The sequence below is a fragment of the Chrysemys picta genome, chromosome 7, assembly GCF_011386835.1.
Source record: "Chrysemys picta bellii isolate R12L10 chromosome 7, ASM1138683v2, whole genome shotgun sequence".
Classification (NCBI taxonomy): Eukaryota; Metazoa; Chordata; order Testudines; family Emydidae; genus Chrysemys; species Chrysemys picta.
In genome coordinates, this window is record NC_088797.1 from 18,377,399 (window position 1) to 18,395,672 (window position 18,274).

The following is an 18,274-nucleotide window of genomic DNA, read 5'->3' on the forward strand; positions in this document are numbered from 1 at the left end:
TGGTTTGTGGATAAGGCCTGGGACCTTGTGGGTTTAATTCCCATGTTTGCCATAGACTTCCCTTGTAACTTTGGCTAAGTAATTTTGTGCCTCAATTCCACATCTGTAAAATGGAAATACGAATATTTCTTTCCATCTTTGACTGTGTTGTCTTTATAGAATTCTTTGGGCCAGAACTGTCTTAGTGTAAGTAAAGTGAGAAGCAAGCTGGGACCTCTAAGTGATTATAGAATATAATAAAGAAACAATCTCCTTATGAAAACTTGAATAGATTATAATATTGTGCTAGTGTGACAGCCACCAGCTTGGCCAACCACTAGGACCTCCAGAGCTAAATGCAAGCTACCACAGCTTGAGCTAAAGAGCCAGGTTCTGTGGGTTGTAAGACTCATATCCTCTGCGAATTGGGCATCGAGAGGGCTGTGTAATACAAAGGGACATATTAAACCATCATGTACATTTTTCAGTTTTTCTTGCCTCTTCTTTGCTGTAGACCAAGGTGTTGGGGTAGACAGAATCCTTCTGTTTTCTCAGTCAGCCCTGTTCATTTAGTGATAATAGCACATAAAACAGCATGTGCAGTGTCACACTTCAGCACAGTAAAGCAACCATAATTTCACCAAACTCAAGATTATGGATGCCATGAATGAAACAGGAATGCCAGCCGGAGAATGTTAATCATAAAGGAGAATGCTTCTGTTCACCTATCAATAGCTTGGCAATCGGTAGTGTTGGGAGAGGGAACGCAGAAAAAGTAATGAGTTGAGAGAGTGTGTGTGTGTGTGTGTGAGAGAGAGAGAGAGTGAGAGTGAGAGTGAGAGAGAGTGTGTGTGTGTGTGTGTGTGTGTGTGTGTGTGTGAGAGAGAGAGAGAGCAGCTGCTTCTGCACCTTGTCCCTCTTCCACTCCCTGCTGTAACTTGAGAGGCTACAAATAACTGTCAGCAGGTGGCGCCCTTAGCTCAGCCTCTTGGGCTTCGGGCTATTTATATCCCATGATTACAGTGCAGGGGCTCAGCTTTTCCAGCGACTTCTAAGGGGGGGGGGGGGTAGAGAGGAAACGCTTCCCCCTCCCCCCCCCGCCTCACTGTGTCCCTTCTGTCGCCATATTCTCCATGCAGATCTCCAGCAAGCAGCACCCCAGCTCAGGGCAGCACGAAACTTCAACACCCCCTAAAAAATCCGGGCTATAGTAAGGGGAGCACCTTCCAGGAGCTGCAGGGCAAGATGACTAACGTGTCCTATCACATCTCTAACCTCCTGGAGAAGATGACATCCACTGACAAAGATTTTAGGTAGGATCCCAGCTGCTGCTTGAGATTAGTTTGGGGGAGATCTTGTTAATCGCAACACACTAGTTAGGGGTAGAAAGGTGTATATATGCAAACCCATACAAGGGAGAGATCTTGTTGACTGCAACTAGCTCAACCCTCCTAGAGCAGAGAGGGGTTGTTTTATTAATTGCAGCTAGTACAAAACCCTAACAAAGAGGAGATGCCAATTGCAAAATTCCTTAAGGGTCAGCTCTAATTAGCGCAACCTCCGGCCCCCCAAAGGGTCAGGAATCTGCTGCATGTTCCGGGATTGATTAGTAAACACATGAATGCCCAAACTAAGGGCTCCATGGTTGGTGGTGGGGAAGCAAGCTAATTTTTTTTTTTAGTTTATCTTACAAGTGGTTAGAGGTTTTGCTCTTATTTTTATAGTACTCTCTCCTCTCCCCTCCTACCCCCCCGCCCGAAATGAGGCCTGAGAGGCACTGGACAGTAGCAGCTAGGGGAGAAAAATCCTAATCAGCTGCTATTATCTGGGAAAATATCTGCTGTGTTTTCTGTGTTGTTCAAGAAAAATAAAAAGGCATATGAGGTCTTCTTTTAAAAGAAGTTGGATGGTGGTGGTCCTTCATCGCTGGTTTATTTGTATGTGTTTGGAGGGAGGTGAAGAAACCCACTTGGAGTTCAGTGTAGGTCAGGGGTAGGCAACCTATGGCACGCGTGCCGAAGGTGGCACACGAGCTGATTTTCAGTGGCACTCACTCTGCCTGGGTCCTGGACACTGGTCTGGGGGGCTCTGCATTTTAATTTAATTTTAAATGAAGCTTCTTAAACATTTTAAAAACCTTATTTACTTTAATATATAACTAAACTATTGTTGTATGTAAAGTCTTATAGAAAGAGACCTTCTAAAAACGTTAAAATGTATTACCGGCATGCAAAACCTTAAATTAGAGTGAATAAATGAAGACTCGGCACACCACTTCTGAAAGGTTGCCGACCCCTGGTGCAGGTGAAGCATCAGTCATAAGCCAGGAAAGTGAAGGGGAAAGTTGATACGGAGTAACACATGTAGTTTCTATTGGCCTGAATAAATGATTAAGTAAAAGGCTAAGATATCCTAACCTGTTAAAGAGGAACTAAGGGTCACTATTATCAGGTAGTTAGGGTCCCAAAATCAGGGCCGCCCAGAGGGGGGGGCAAGTGGGGCAATTTGCCCCGGGCCCCACAGGGGCCACCATGAGAATATAGTATTCTATAGTATTGCAACTTTTTTTTATGCAAGGAACCCCCAAAATTGCTTTGCCCCAGGCCCCCTGAATCCTCTGGGCGGCCCTGCCCAAAATATAGATATTTTTATGTTCAAAGAAAAAACAGAAATTAATATTTTTTTAAATATGCATCTGCAACTTAAACATTGCAGCATTGGGCTAGAGAACCCTAAGTGAAACTGACTAGAAGGAAACATGCAATTGTCTCTTTTAATTGTCCAAAAGGAGAGAAATGCCTAAACAGAACAAATAGTTTAATAATGAGATAAGCGAATTAAAACAACTTCTATTTTAATAATCTCAGGGCCAAAACTATGCCCTAAGTGACTTCTGTTGGCATCAGTGGGATTTGTTCTAGAGTATCAGAGAACCGATCTTAAAATAGAATTTGATCCTAAAATATTACTAGTAGCTTATTCAGATTTTTTAAATGATTTTATTTTAATTAGAGGTTCTTTAAAGTAAGTGGTAATTGTCCTGTGTATGTATCGTCTTACCATCCGTGCATGCAGTTGGATTTTGAAATACCTCTTTAAGGAGTACTTCAATTTTATTAGTCATGTTTTTGTCATGTTTTATGTGCAGCATTTTGCCTTTGAAAAGTGTTTTATGAAATTTCAGTAAAGTTTAGCACATGTACCCAAGGATATGGATACAGTATTACAGGTATTTGCTGTGCTCAAATCCTTTATTTTTAAACTATATTGGCATGTTGAGGAAATATTTTGTTTCTGCCAAAATACTTCTTTAAATGGACCAAGATGCTCTACTGCTTTTATTCTTTTGGGTATATATGTTTCTGGAAAAGCAAATAAACCTTGTTAGACTTTGGAGTCAGTGGTATTAAAGGTGCTCTATAAATAAAACGTAATAGGCGTGTTTAAAAAATTTGCTGATTCACTATGAAAGATTTTACTCTATTGGAATTCTGCAAACTGTACCTCTGCCCCCAGCCAGGATGGGTAATGTTTATGCCAGATAGGAAGGTTTGAGGTACTTTATAAAAGAGTACCTATAAAACAGTATACTGCTGTTTTTGTTTACAGCAGTATAACTTCTAGAAGATATGTCTTTTTTTTTTTATGACAAAATAGATTTTTTTCCCCCTAATGAAGCTGATGATAGAGTAGCTTCATTAGCTCTTAGTAAGGATGTTTACATGTGTTTTCCAGCTTTGTGCAGACTTCCAATTTAAAATGGAGCTAAATAGTCCTTGCTTAATCAAAAATAAAGTCAAATATTATTTAAATTGTAGATCAGTAATTCCTCTAATTCTCTCATCTTCAATTTCTGGCTGGTGATCTAAGAGTCCAGCCTCTCTTATCCCAGATGTAGTTATTTTGCTACTCAAGCACAGGCTTACACACAGACATGGCAAAACTATTGCGGTAGGATAAACTGGTGCAGAAAAACACACATTTTTCCATTATAGAAAATCAAATATATCATCAAAAATAAAGTCAAATATTGTTTAAATTGTAGATCAGTAATTCCTCTAATTCTCTCATCTTCAATTTCAATATTAGTAGCATTGGTGGGGCTACACTGGTGCAGAAAAACACACATTTTTTCAGTATAGAAAAGGCCTCTAAGGAGGAAGTAAACAGAGAAGGTTAAATTTGCTGATGATACAACCATTCAGATTTTTGAAGAATACAAGAAACTCCAGAAGGATATAAACAAACGGAATGACTAGACTGAACAATAGAAGTTTAAATATAGCCTAGATCAGTATTTCTCAATGACCGGTCCATGCGGCGCCAGTCCCTGAGATCTCCCTGACACAGTTTAGGAAGGCAGTGAGCCGGTCCCTGGTATCAAAAAGGTTGAGAAACACTAGCCTAGATAACTTTAAAGTGCACTTCTAGTCTGAGGAGTGATTATGTAAAAGTGGCACTTTCTTTCTCAACAGATTTTCTCTCTGTGTACTCCGCATACTAACTGCTTGTTTGAGTGACTAAAATAAGTTTTTACCCGTCAACTTTGCAAGAGAGTGAGCTAGATTTTATTTTGTCTCGTGCATTATCAACAGAATTATTAGCAAAGGTATAGTTGTTGGACCACGTTCTGCCCTCAGTTTTATAATTGTGCCTCAGAGTAACTGAAGGCAGAATCTGTCTGTCAGAAGTTTTATTACTTGTAATGAAGTGTAAGCTAGAAAGAACCTATCTGGATTTTCAGACCCCACGCTGATTTTTGCAGGACTGGCAATTAGAAAACACATTTTGTTCTAGTAACCTGAGACCATTCAATCTGAAATCATTGAGACAAAGTACACGTGAAATGCCACAATACCATTTTTTATAGTCATGTTTCAGAGTAGATTTGAGGGGAGAGAATAACTTAAAATTCTCCTGTGTCTTGGCTCACTTAGTTCTGAACTAGTTGAATTCTTTGCCACCAATTTCTTCTGCCTGAGTTCCCCTACTTGTCCAAACCGGAGTGGGGAAGGGAGGGACTACTTTCTCAACTAACTCACAGGAGGGTTGTGAGGATTAATTAGTTGGTGTTTAAGTGCTTTCCCTATTCGTGCCATGTGAATACTAAATTTTATTCTCCATACTGATCTCTGTGAAATGTATCTGTGTTTACATACCAGTCAACCTATTGTTGATGTTCCTTGTTTCAGATTTATGGCCACCAATGACCTGATGATGGAACTGCAGAAGGATTCCATAAAGCTGGATGAAGACAGTGAGAAGAAAGTTGTGAAAATGCTTTTAAAATTGCTTGAGGACAAAAACGGGGAGGTGCAGAACTTGGCTGTCAAGTGGTAAGATCCTCTGTATGGGGTAACATACACGTTATCAGCCATGAAACTCAAATAATCCAGAAAATTCTTTAGAATAGAGCCCTAGGTATACAGTGTCTTATAGCTTCCACAGTGCCAGGTTTACAATGGCGCCAGTGGCTCCATGGAGCCGGGCCCATGCTCAGAAGGGGCCATGGCCTACTCCACTTGCACTGCGTCCCGAGACCCCGCTTGTCCCCCGGTGCACCACTTGCTCCTCTCGGCCTGCCTGCTGGCTGGCTGAGGACTCCTCTACGCCCGCTGTCCCCACCCCCCTGATCCTCTCTGCTCCTGGCAGGACCCCAGTGCATCTCTGGCTCCAGGCCTGTGGGGCCCTACCTGTCTCCCCAGAGCTGAGCCGCCTGGGACTGGTGCAGAAGCCTGGCCAGTCTCAGCCTGGAGGATGTGGGGGGCTTGTCTGGGCCCCTCCAGGCAAGTGCATCTTGAGGGAGCCCAGCCGGGGCAGGCCTTGGCCTGGCTGATCACACCACTCCTGAAGGGACAGAGCAATTCCCGTCCCCTGGACCAGCCCTGGCTGCGCTGCTGGCTCAGCCCACCAGACACAGTCCCCTCCGAGCAGGGCCAGTGAGTGCAGCTGGGAGGTAGGGCATGGGGGAGTGGATTTCTGGGGAGTTTGGGTGTGTGCATGTGCTGGGCTGTGAGGGGACGGGGAAGATGTGTGTGTGTGTGTTGGGGCAATAGGGAGTGAAGGTTCTGTGGGGGGTGCTGGGCAGTTGTGGTGGGGCTATGGGCAGGGGTGGTGTTGTGCAGGGCGCTGTGCATTTCTGGGGAAGGTCTGGGGGGGCACTGGGCATAGTGGGTCTGTGGGGACCCTGGTCATAGGGAATCGTGGGGCCGGGCGGGTGTTGGGCAGGGAGCTCTGTGGCATGGCATGGGCCCACTCCCTGAGGGGAAGGGGCATGCTGGCATCACAGGGCCACTGTGGGTCTGGCAACTGCCAGTTTGTAAATAGTGCCCTCCCACTGGGCTGGGCGGAGCGGGGCCGCCCCTACAATGCCCCTGGCTGGCCTCTCGGTCTGGGGACTGACCTCCCTGCACCATGCTCCATTGCCTCCATGGGGGCCCACAAATATGTTTGATGCCAGGCCCACAAAAGGTTAATCTGGCCCTGACTTCCTTGAATCTTCCTTATGAATACTTTCTGTCTGATACAAGGCAAAGACAGTCTCTAGTTATGGTGAGAGATGTGTGGAAAGGGGTGAATTGTAGGGATGAATATATAATAGTTTTGTAGGAACAGTAGATGAAACTATTGAAAGGCTTCTATTGTAGATTTTGCCATATCTAAACTTGCATCCGTAAAATTTTATTTCTTCAGATCAAAAAAAAGTTTGCGAATGATACCAAGCTTGGAGGGGTTGCAAGTGCTTTGGAGGATAGGATTAAATGACTTCCTAGGAAGGAGTACTGCGGAAAAGGATCTGGGGGTCGTAGTGGATCACAAGCTAAATATGAGTCAACAGTGTAACACTGTTGCAAAAAAATAAAACATTCTGGGATGTATTAGCACAGGGCTTCTCAAACTGGGGGTTGGGACCCCTCAGGGGGTCGTGAGGTTATTACATGGGGGGGGGGGTCATGAGTTGTCAGCCTCCATCCAAAACTCCACTTTGCCTCCAACATTTATAATGGTGTTAAATATATTTAAAAGTGTTTTTAATTTATAAGGGGGGTCACACTCAGAGGCTTGCTATGTGAAAGGGGTCACCAATACAAATGTTTGAGAACCAATAATTAGCAGGAGTGTTGTAAACAAAGACAGAAGAAGTAATTATTGCACTCTACTCTGCACCGATTAGGCCTCACCTGGAGTATTGTGTCCAGTTCTGGGTGACACATTTCAGGAAAGATGTAGACAAATTGGAGAAAGTCTAGAGAAGAGCAACAAAAATGATTAAAGGTGTAGAAAACATGACCTATAAAGGACAATTGAAAAAATTGGGTTTGTTTAGTCTGGGGAAGAAAAGACTGATGGGGAACATAACGGTTTTCAAGTATATAAAAGGTTGCTTACCTGGAGGAGGGAGAAAAATCGTTCTTATTAATCTCTGAGAATAGGACAAGAAGCAATGGGCTTAAATTGCAGCAAGGGCAGTTGAGGTTGGACATTAGGAAAAACTTCCTGTCAGGGTAGTTAAGCCATGGAATAAATTGCTTAAGAAGGTTGTGGAATCTCCATCATTGGAGATTTTAAAGAGCAGGTTAGACAAACACCTGTCGGGGATGGTCTAGATCCCTGATTCTCAACCAGGGGTACATGTACCCCTGGGGGTACGCAGAGGTCTTCCATGGAGTACATCAGCTCATCTAGATATTTGCCTAGGCTACATAAAAATCACTAGCAAAGTCAGTTCAAACTAAAATTTCATACAGACAATGACTTGTTTATACTTTTCTATATACTATATCAGCAGTTCTCTGAAACTTGTGGGCAAGTTCATTTTAATGGGGTCACCAGTGTTAGACTCGCTGGTGCCCAGGGCAGAAAGCCAAAGCCTGAGCCTGCCACGTGGGGCTGAAGCCCAAGTTTTTAAGTGAGGTGAAACTTGGGGTACACAAGACAAATCAGACTCCTGAGAGGGGTACAGTAGTCTGGAAAGGTTGAGAGACACTGATCTAGATAATACTTAGTCCTGCCTTGAGTACAGGGGATTGGACTAGAAGATCGCTCAAAGTCCCTTCCAGTCCTACGATTCTATGATCACATGGTCAGTATCTTTAACAAGAGGTTCCTTAGGATGCTGACAGTCTGGTTAGGCCCAACATCTGATCTGTGTGGTCTATATAGGGCACAAGACTGGGATTCAGGAGACCTCTCGTCTATTCCTGCGTCGTCCATAACTTTTTGTTTGATCCAGGCAAATCACTTAATTTCTGTGTCTTGGTTTCGCTATATGTAAAATAGGGATAACAGGTACTTTGAGATTCATGGACAAAAAGCGCTTACATTAGTGCTTAATGCTTATATTACTTTTCAAACTTTTGTACTTCAGAAGAATCATTTGGATTCTAAATATCTATTTTTGCCTTGATCACGGAATTAAAAGAAAAAAGTTCCTACCAAAAAACAGGTTACACATGAGCTCACAGTGTTAACAACTTTAATAAATGCTATATTCTGTCAGCAGGTCTATGCCCCATTCTGTCATGGTTCTGATACACCAAAAAGGAAATAAATGTAGATTCATACAGATTTTGCACAATTAGCATCACAGCAAGGAAAAATACAAGGTTTGCCAAATAGACAAGGATAAAACACTGTAGGTAAAGATACTTTTTGTTTTTAGGCTTTCAGGGGATTTTATCAGCTATGGACAGTCATAAATATTGTAACAAAATACATAACAGTGACACTTCCTAATATAAAAATTCTTAATAGTCAAATTGTTACATGATGAATTCTTAATCTAAGGGTCCCATTCCGTTGCCTTTGAAATCAAAGGGAATGTTGCGGTTGCTTCAGTGGGAACCAGATCTGGCTCCGTTTGTGTATCTAAATAAACTTTAGTAAGATTGGGATATGTTGATGGAGGCCACATGGTGCTGCACAGGGTTTTGGACTCTCCGGAACAATTGGCACTCTTTCTTCATGAGCTAGATACACAACTGGCTTTGATAAGAGGCCCAAGGAAACAGCAGTCATACGGTTTTACCATAATACAGTGCAGGATACTAAGCCTAAAATTCCAGTCCCAGTTTATATGAAGCATTAGCATTCTTGAAAACTGAGTTTGTCTTACAGGTATTATCGACAATAGCAAAAATTGTGGCAAAGTAATCGTCTTTCACTCACCACGTGCACATAGTTATGTTTGTAGCCAGTTGAGAGAATACTATTGCTGAGTGTTAAGTCTTTGGGGGCTGGTCATCTATGTATTTTTACCTTGGAATAACAGCTTGGCAGCGTTTCTTTACAACCCTGTTGAGCAAGATGGCTCCCTTCCCCGGCCAGCTGCTAAATTCTGATAAGTTTTCCATATGGAAAGCGCAAGATACGTATTATTCAGATTGGATGCCTTACTTTGTAATAGAGGAAAGAGACCAAGTCTAGTCTCTACATGGAAGATGGTGAGCACCGTCACGGAGTGTGAGGGGACCCAAGGCCCTGCACCCCCGGCTTCCTGCGATTCACCATGACTCTCAGCCAGCCAGTAAAGCAGAAGGTTTATTCAGACGACAGGAACACAGTCCAAGACAGGTCTTGCAGGCACAGACAACAGGACCCCCTCAGTTAGGTCCATCTTGGGGTCCCAGGGGCACCACAGGCCCATTGGAGGGTGCAGAGCCCGGTCTGGGCTCCCTCCATTACCAGCCAACTCCTGAACCTCTCTCCAGCGTCTCCTCCCCCAGCCTTTGTTCAGTTTCCCGGGCAAATATGTCACCTGAACTCTAACCCCTTCCTGGGTTCTCATGTTACATGCTCAGGTATCCTCCCTCAAGGCCAGTTTCCCATCCCCCAATGCAGACCATCCTAGCCACACTCCCCTGCCTTCCCAGGCCAACACTCCCCACTCAGCATTCAAAGACCACATTAAGAACAGTCCCAGTTCGTCACAAGCACAAACAAGCACGATGACTCCCTCTAACATTCTGCATCTAAAATGGAATTCAAAATGGCAGCTGCTGTTCCTGCGTCGGACTGGGAGACTCCTTCACATTTAAAGATGCATACACAGAAAACAGTATGACATCATCTTTCATATACCACAGATTTCTTAATTGATAAACAACAGGTTACACAAAGGGGCATGTTATGGATTAAGTCCCCATACTATGTGATGTGGCAGGGCCAGCCCACAGGAAATAGTAGAAAATAATTGGAGAACCTGATAGTTTAGCCAGTATTCAGGCCAAACTCCGATTGAAGTCATTCCCTAAATAAAGCCTGCAGAATCTGGCTCACAGTGTTTCTCTGTAAGCAAGATGCTCTGTGAGTTACTTTCCCAGTGAGACCTGTGGAAAGTGGAAGAATGCAATTAAGGCACAGGATTGAGGGTTTCTGTTATTGATGCTGTTGCTGATTTGTGTGAGCTTGAGCAAATCACTTAAGCTATAGAAGTACAATGGATTATTACTATTAGAGTTGGGCTAAACATATTTTCTATGAATGTTCATCTCAATAAAAAATTGAATTTTCTTTGCCTGTGTTTGCATTCCTTTGTGTTTGTATTTCCTGAATGTTCTAGCAACCAAATTTGTTAGTGGAATCTTTGTGGAAACAACTAATTGCCATGACATTGTATAAAATATTCATGGAAGATGAATGAATTTTGAATTCAGAAACTTGAAACCTGATTTGAAGAGTTACATTCATCTGATTAGAGAACTGAGACGTTACCATGTTACTTGTCTAACTAACACAGTTCAAACTTTGAATATCAAATATTTGCAACTAACTGCTTGTAAACACCCTACTGACAGTTCTTTCACATGTAATTTGGAATAGTGGATTCATTACAGAAAAGCTCATGTTGTTACCGACATAAGAGAGGAAATTCAATACTGGATTTGGTTAATCAATTCTTGCTCTTACACTGTACAGAGGCAGAGTTCTCAGCCCGCATAGCAGTGGGCAACAGGAGGTAAATTACACGTGGAAATGTTAATGTTATTTTTAGACTGGTCAGTTTTGGCACCTTTTAAAACATGACTATAGACTTTGGTGTTAAAAGAACTAACATGGCTGCCTTGTCATAATTCAGTCTATTAGCTATTAAATTGCACATTCAATTAAGATAATCTTATTTGCTATAAATAACTTGGCCTCCCCCTCCATATTTCCAATAGACTAACTGATGTTCTCCACTGTGGATCTGATAATGACTTCGATGAGTCTCTAGTGATTTAGTTGGTGGTGGTACTGCTTTGAGCAGGGGGTTGAAATGGATGACCTCCTGAGGTCTCTTCCAATCCTAATCTTCTATGATTCCATTAACTTCAGTGAGTTTTGGATCAGACGCTAGGGTTACCATATCTCATAAATAAAAAAAGAGGACCCTCCACGGGCCATGGCCCCGCCCATTTCCCCACCCCTAGCCCCGCCCAACTCCGCCCCTTCCCCCACCCTAACTCCGCCCCCTCCTCCCTCCCACTCCCAGCCAGGGGGAAAGGGCTGCCCCAGTGCTACCAGCATCACGGTTTCCCGGGCAGCCTCCAGACCCTGCGCGCCCAGCTGGCGCTTCCCCAGCGCAGCTGGTGCCCGGGAGGGGAAGTGCCCAGCCGGGGGTGCAGGGTCTGGAGGCTGCCCAGCAAACCGTGAAGCCGGTAGCGCTCGGGCTTTGGGCAGCCCCTATGCCTCCGGACCCTGTGCCCCCAGCCGGGCACTTCCCCTCCGGGGCTCCGGCGGCTCTGCGTAACTTAGACTGTATAAGTTACACAGAGCCAAAGAGGAGCAGAGCCCCCGCAGCTGGAAGCTCTGCTCCTCTTAGGCTCTAAGAGCCGGGCTGCCCCAGCGCTACCGGCTTCGGGCAGCCCCCGTGCCTCCGGACCCTGCGCCGCCGGAGCCCGGGAGGGGAAGTGCCCGGCTGGGGGCGCAGGGTCCGGAGGCAAGGGGGCTGCCCGAAGCCGGTAGCTCTCGGGCAGCCCGGTTCTTAAACAGAGCCTCCAGCGGCTGGGGCTCTGTGTAACTGACACTGGGTCACTTACACAGAGCCCCTGCGGCTGGAGGCTTTTCTCCTCTTTGGCTCTGTGTAACTGACACAGTGTCAGTTACACAGAGCCCCGGCGGCTGGAGGCTCTGTTTAAGAGCCGGGCTGCCCAAGCGCTACCGGCTTCGGGCAGCCCCCGTGCCTCCGGACCCTGCGCCCCCAGCCGGGCACTTCCCCTCCCGGGCTCCGGCGGCGCAGGGTCTCCAGGCACGGGGCTGCCTGAAGCCGGTAGCTCTGGGGCAGCCCGGCTCTTAAACAGAGCCTCCAGCCTCCGGGGCTCTGTGTAACTGACACTGTGTCAGTTACACACAGCCCCGGCGGCTGGAGGCTCCAGCTCCTGTGGCTCTATTTAAGAGCCAGGCTGCCCGAGCGCTACCGGCTTCGGGCAGCCCCGTGCCTGGAGACCCTGCGCCGCCGGAGCCCGGGAGGGGAAGTGCCCGGCTGGGGGCGCAGGGTCTCCAGGCACGGGGCTGCCCGAAGCCGGTAGCTCTCGGGCAGCCCGGCTCTTAAATAGAGCCGCGAGGGCTGGAGCCGCCGGGGCTGTGTGTAACTGACCCAGTGTCAGTTACACAGCCCCAGCCGCTGGAGGCTCTGTTTAAGAACCGGGCTGCCCAAGCGCTACCGGCTTCGGGCAGCCCCCCTGCCTCCAGACCCTGCGCCCCCAGCCGGGCACTTCCCCTCCCGGGCTCCGGCAGCGCAGGGTCTCCAGGCACGGGGCTGCCCGAAGCCGGTAGCTCTCGGGCAGCCCGGTTCTTAAACAGAGCCTCCAGCGGCTGGGGCTCTGTGTAACTGACACTGTGTCAGTTACACACAGCCCCGGCGGCTCCAGCCCTCGCGGCTCTATTTAAGAGCCGGGCTGCCCGAGAGCTACCGGCTTCGGGCAGCCCCGTGCCTGGAGACCCTGCGCCCCCAGCCGGGCACTTCCCCTCCCGGGCTCCGGCGGCGCAGGGTCTCCAGGCACGGGGCTGCCCGAAGCCGGTAGTGTTCAGGCAGCCGGGCTCTTAAACAGAGCCGCCATTTTCCCGGACATGTTCGGCTTTTTGTCAATTCCCCCCGGACGGGGGTTTGACTGCCGAAAAGCCGGACATGTCCGGGAAAAAGAGGACATATGGTAACCCTATCAGACGCTATCTGATGTGCTAACTAGCTAGGAATACAAAGTATGATGAGTATAGATTTCTGACAAACCATCTGACATCAGTTTTGGATTTTAAACATGTTTCAGTAATGATGGCTGTGTTTGCAACATTAGATCTGGTGCCCCCTTTATCTTAAAGAAATCTGAAGGATACATCTGAAATCCAACACCAACCAGATCATCCTTCCTTTTGACATGAAGTGTAGTTTCTAAAGAATGGCTTTCTTCACATTTGGTCTGTCTTCTTTTTTCCTTCTGTAGTTTGGGCCCTTTGGTCAGCAAAGTGAAAGAATATCAGGTAGAAACTATTGTGGACTCTCTGTGCACAAACATGTTATCAGACAAGGAACAACTTCGGGATATCTCCAGCATTGGTCTGAAAACAGTCATCTCAGAGCTGCCTCCAGCATCTACAGGTAAAATTCCTCCCTAAAATCTACTACAGCCTTTAGGAAGCAGAGTTCAGAACCTGGAGTTTTATGGGATTCCCTCTCCCCCTGCCCAGTGCTGTTAGTAATGGTGGGCCCACGGCTACGGAATTACAATGTAATGAATAAAGAGTTGAAGATGGTAATAAAATTGATGATTAAAGATAGGACTTGAAACAAAACCCTAGATCTTATCACCCACAAAATGGGGGTGCTTGAAATCTGAACCTTCATCTTCTAACGTTTGCAAATGACCCCTATCTGCATAATAGTCCGAAATCATAAACCCTGGATTCAAATGTTGTTGCTTGGGGCCATCACTGAGAGAGACTATACTAAAGTCTAGCAGGGCTGCTCACTGTCTGGTTCCCACAAATGGTGAATCTAATGTCTTCTGGATCTTAGCAGGACTGATACATTCACTGCCTCCATGTATAGTCTGTTTCACTGCCTGTGTCTTTTTACTATTGACAGCCTCTCCAGGCTGCCTCTTTTGCCCAGTTTCTACAGCCATGAGACAAAACAACATATTGAGCTGGGTTTCCAGTAAACACAATAGTACTTCTTCAATAATATATCTCTTAAGTGCACGGAGATTTGTGCTGTCTCTTCAGCAGTTTCTGTGCTTTGATGCCATTTCTCATGCATCTGACAACTCCCCTCTCCCCATCCCCACCCCCCGCATAGCAGGAGCCAAGGTAGCATTACTATCTTTGACTTGGAGCTGGCAGTTGTACTCGATGGAATTATTTTTCATGCAGATAGCTTTCAAGCTCTGTTTACAAACTCTACTAAATTTTAAATGCTTGAGAGCCATCGTTTTAGAGACCTTTCATTGATGTATGTCACATGAACTGAAATAGTCCTATTGTAGTAACTGGGAATAGATCACCTGAGCCTTCTTCCCAAGGGTTGGGCCTAGTACTCCATATGTGGGGACAGAAGAGGGAGGAGGGGAGACTTCATTGCTTGCTTCTTTCACTTCTGACCCCACTCTATGTGGACATTGGTGCTCGGGTGTTGGATCGGGGTGGGGAGGTGATTGGGGTTGGAAAAAGTGGACCAGGTCTGCCTGCAGCACGTTCCTCTCGATGCAGAAGTTAATGATGTTCCTAGCAGCATTTACTTCTGTTCTGGGCCTGCACCCACCTCAGGGAGGTCATGGTATTGCCTGGGCAGAGGAACCAATGGGAACATTGCTTTTCAGGCAGCCATGTTACTAGGAAATGGAGGAGCCCAGGCATCACCAGGGAGAAGCAGCCTTCTCCAACATCCCAGTCTCTTTCCTCCCTTTCCCACAAGGGTAGCATTAGTTGACAATTCCCCTCCCTTTGCTTTCCTTTGGTGATTTTTGACTGGGAGAGACCATTATGGCCCATAGTAACTTAGCCACCTGCTGTGGACGAGTCCACATGTATGCTGCTGTGCATTATAACCTCTGAATATCAGAGAGGAAAAAGTGGTTTTGAAAACAAAAAGTTGACCAAAGGTCATCTCTGTTCTTAGGTTCCACCATGACAGCCAATGTGTGCAAAAAAATCACGGCCCAGCTAACTGGAGCCATTGGGAAACAAGAGGATGTATCTGTGCAGTTAGAGGCTCTTGACATCCTGTCAGATATGTTGAGCAGGTATGAAAGGATTTCCTCCAAGCAGCTGTGTATGGCGGGGGCTGCACAGTGTGTTTGTTTGTGATTTTTGTGCTACTTTGAGGACTAAAACATTAAAGGATTGGGATTGGTGCCAGTTGGGAAATGTCTGGGCAGGTCTGATTACCTAGCTGAGCTAAGAGAATGTATGTATGTATCTTTCTACACTTGGAAGGATACTGGTAGCATTGCAGGATCATAAGGAACTTCTGGGGAGGTAGGAAGGGAAGGGCAGAAAGAAGGAAAAATATATTTTGGCACGTATGGCCTGGTCTCATACGCTTTTTTTGGCTAGCAGTTTCTTTTATTACATAACGCAAACATAACTCAGAATGACAGCACAGTGGATAAACTTGTCAGCTGCAGTCAGAATTTTATCACCAAAATAACAGGGCCATGCAAAGGTATGTTGTCAAAATCAAACTCTTGTTTCAGGGACAGGGGGAAAATGGTCACTCCCTGTCTTAGCCAGAGCAACTTTAGATTTAATCTAGAACACACTGTTTTTGCTAGAAATGTGCTTGTCCTCATTTATGTAGCTTTCTTTTTTTACATTTCAGTTATACCAGCTAAGAGAGCCTTCATGCTGAAGATCTAATTCCTTTTGTGTGTTGCCTCTGTCATTGCAGGTTAGGGGGGATGCTTTACACTTTTCATTCCTCTATCCTGAACTGCCTCCTTCCTCAGCTCACAAGCCCCAGATTGGCTGTGCGTAAGAGAGCCATCATTGCTCTAGGCTATCTGGTTTTGACTTGCAATGGGAATATCTTCTCAGAACTCATGGAGCACCTGCTAGCTGAACTGAAGAGGAATGAGTCTACTTCTACCACAAGAACGTACATTCAATGTATTGCGGGTATCAGCAGGCAGGCTGGGCACCGCACAGGTAGGCCCAGTAGCTTGGAATGATATCTACAAAGACATACGCACACATGTTTTAAAGCTGCTCCTTTTTAGTAATAAAAAGAAAGATACTTATTTGGTTTTAATAATAATAATAATATATGGAGATATCCTATCTCCTAGAACTGGAAGGGATCCCAAAGGATCATTGAGTCCAGCCCCCTGCCTTCACTAGCAGGACCAAGTACTGATTTTGCCCCAGATCCCTAAGTGGCCCCCTCAAAGACTGATCTCACAACCCTGGGTTTAGCAGGCCAATGCTCAAACCACTGAGCTATCCCTTCCCCCACCCTCTGGTGTGCTAGTAGTTAGCACTCTGCAATTCTTTGCAGGGTTCCTGCTTCTGGTTCTCAGATCTCCACCCAGACCTAAGGGGAAGGCACACTGGATCTCAGTGCTTGGCTGTGCTTCTATAGGGTCTTTCATTTCAAGGTCTTGCAGTATTTCCAAAACACTAATTAATTAATCCTCACAGCGCCCCTTTTTGGAAGCTCAGCATTATTAACCTCATTTTACACATGACGAAATGGAGGCACAGAGTATTCGAGTGACTTGCCAGAGACACTATCTGATCTGGGATTACACCCCCGGAGTTCCTCAGACCATTAGATCATCTCTGTCTCTCCATAACACCTTTGTATGAAAACAGGGTGGTTCTTCTGTTGAAATTGTTTGGCAGGCTGTTCACGATGCATAACCAGTGAGATCCAGGTACAGAATGCTCTGCCAGGCACTGGAACTGACTGGCTGGTAACTAGGCTCTCACTTTATCAGTCAGCTCAAGGGGGGAGCAATTTTCCTTGCTGTTTACTTTGTCTCTTTCAGGAGAATATCTGGAGAAGATCATCCCATTAGTTGTTCGGTACTGTAACGTGGAGGATGATGAGCTGAGGGAATATTGCTTTCAGGCCTTCGAGTCTTTTGTGAGAAGGTGTGTGCCCTCAAGAGTAATCTGTGCTTTATTTCTGTTTCATTGCCCTTCTCTGGGAAGTGCATGTGGAAAGTGGTCTGAGGAAAAACTAAGCTGAGTGGAATATTTTCCTAAATGCATTATTGTGGGAGAGAAAGATACAATATCAGTCCAGGAACAAAATCCATCCCTACAAAGTTGGGCTATTCATCTAGCACCTTGAATGTACGAGGTATTTTACCAAATATGTGAGAGAATAGGTTCTTGACAAATGATATTTGTAAATGATATGGGTATCGTAAGTGGCTGTTTAATACCCACTCTGATTGAACTTCACTTACTGCAGGTTCTTGGAGGACATTTGAGTCCTTCAGGTGACGGAAGGAGTTGGCTCAGACTTCTGATGTCTGTAGAAGGGGTGGGAGATGGGAATGGTGCTCTTGAGAAGGGACTGCTGTGAAGCAGTCTTCATACACTAATTCTGATGAGATGGTTGGCCTTGAGGAGAAGTGTTAGAGAGCTGCTTAAGAGGGGGAGGGGGAACTGAACTTGTGGGGGGCATATGTTTTTTTGTTTTAAAGGGAGAATCTCAGATAGTGGAGAGTGAGAGTCTGAAGCTCACTTCTTGGAGTCTCACACGGGTACATGACCCTGCTTCATGCACTATGGTGAAAGGGAAATTTTACCGTTGAATGCATTTCAGTAATATGTGTGTATAGTTGTGTGAAACACTTTGGGATCTTGTGGGATGAATTATGCTGATTAACTGGAAATAAGTAATGTTTATATCAATCTTAGGCTTTGTTTTTTCTTGCTAGGTGTCCAAAGGAAATTGGCCCTCACATCCCTAGTGTGATGGGATTGTGCCTGAAGTACATAACTTATGACCCAAATTACAACTATGACAATGAGGAGGAAGAAGAGGAAATGATGGAAACTGAAAATGGGGAGGATGAAGAGCAAGGTGCCTGCTTGTGAGGATGACTATGCTTAGCAGAACTGTTGACATAGTATCCAAGGGGTCCAGTTCTCCCCTCCCCACTCACATTATATGGCATTACTTCTTCCTCACGATGTCTGCATTGACCCAAACTAGTGCACAGCTGCTTAGTTCTGTCAGTGCTGTAATTATAACGATTTCCAAACCTGGGACTTTACTGTTGTGTCTTTCCTGATCCACGTGTCACAAGCATCTCTTTTCATGGAAGGATGGCATTTGCTAGAACTGACACCATAAAGTAGCCTG

The 18,274-nt window shown here is 45.6% G+C and overlaps 1 protein-coding gene across 5 annotated transcripts in view; it reads left to right on the forward strand.

Annotated features, from left to right (window-relative positions):
* Window positions 1-1,006: 1,006 nt before the first annotated feature.
* LOC101933945 (cullin-associated NEDD8-dissociated protein 1-like) overlaps window positions 1,007-18,274 on the forward strand; it is a 35,033-nt gene continuing 17,765 nt past the window's right edge. For 3 of the 5 annotated variants that reach the window (XR_006174330.2, XM_042849873.2, XM_042849875.2), the window contains exons 1-7: window positions 1,007-1,292; window positions 5,172-5,315; window positions 13,401-13,555; window positions 15,074-15,197; window positions 15,845-16,101; window positions 16,944-17,049; window positions 17,847-17,992. Coding sequence is in view for 4 of the 5 variants with exons in the window: in XM_042849873.2 (XP_042705807.2) it covers window positions 1,225-1,292; window positions 5,172-5,315; window positions 13,401-13,555; window positions 15,074-15,197; window positions 15,845-16,101; window positions 16,944-17,049; window positions 17,847-17,992 (1,000 nt within the window). In the remaining variant the exon portion in view is untranslated. The remainder of the gene's footprint in view (window positions 1,293-5,171; window positions 5,316-13,400; window positions 13,556-15,073; window positions 15,198-15,844; window positions 16,102-16,943; window positions 17,050-17,846; window positions 17,993-18,274) is intronic. The other 2 variants (XM_065550861.1, XM_042849874.2) reach the window with 2 other exon arrangements.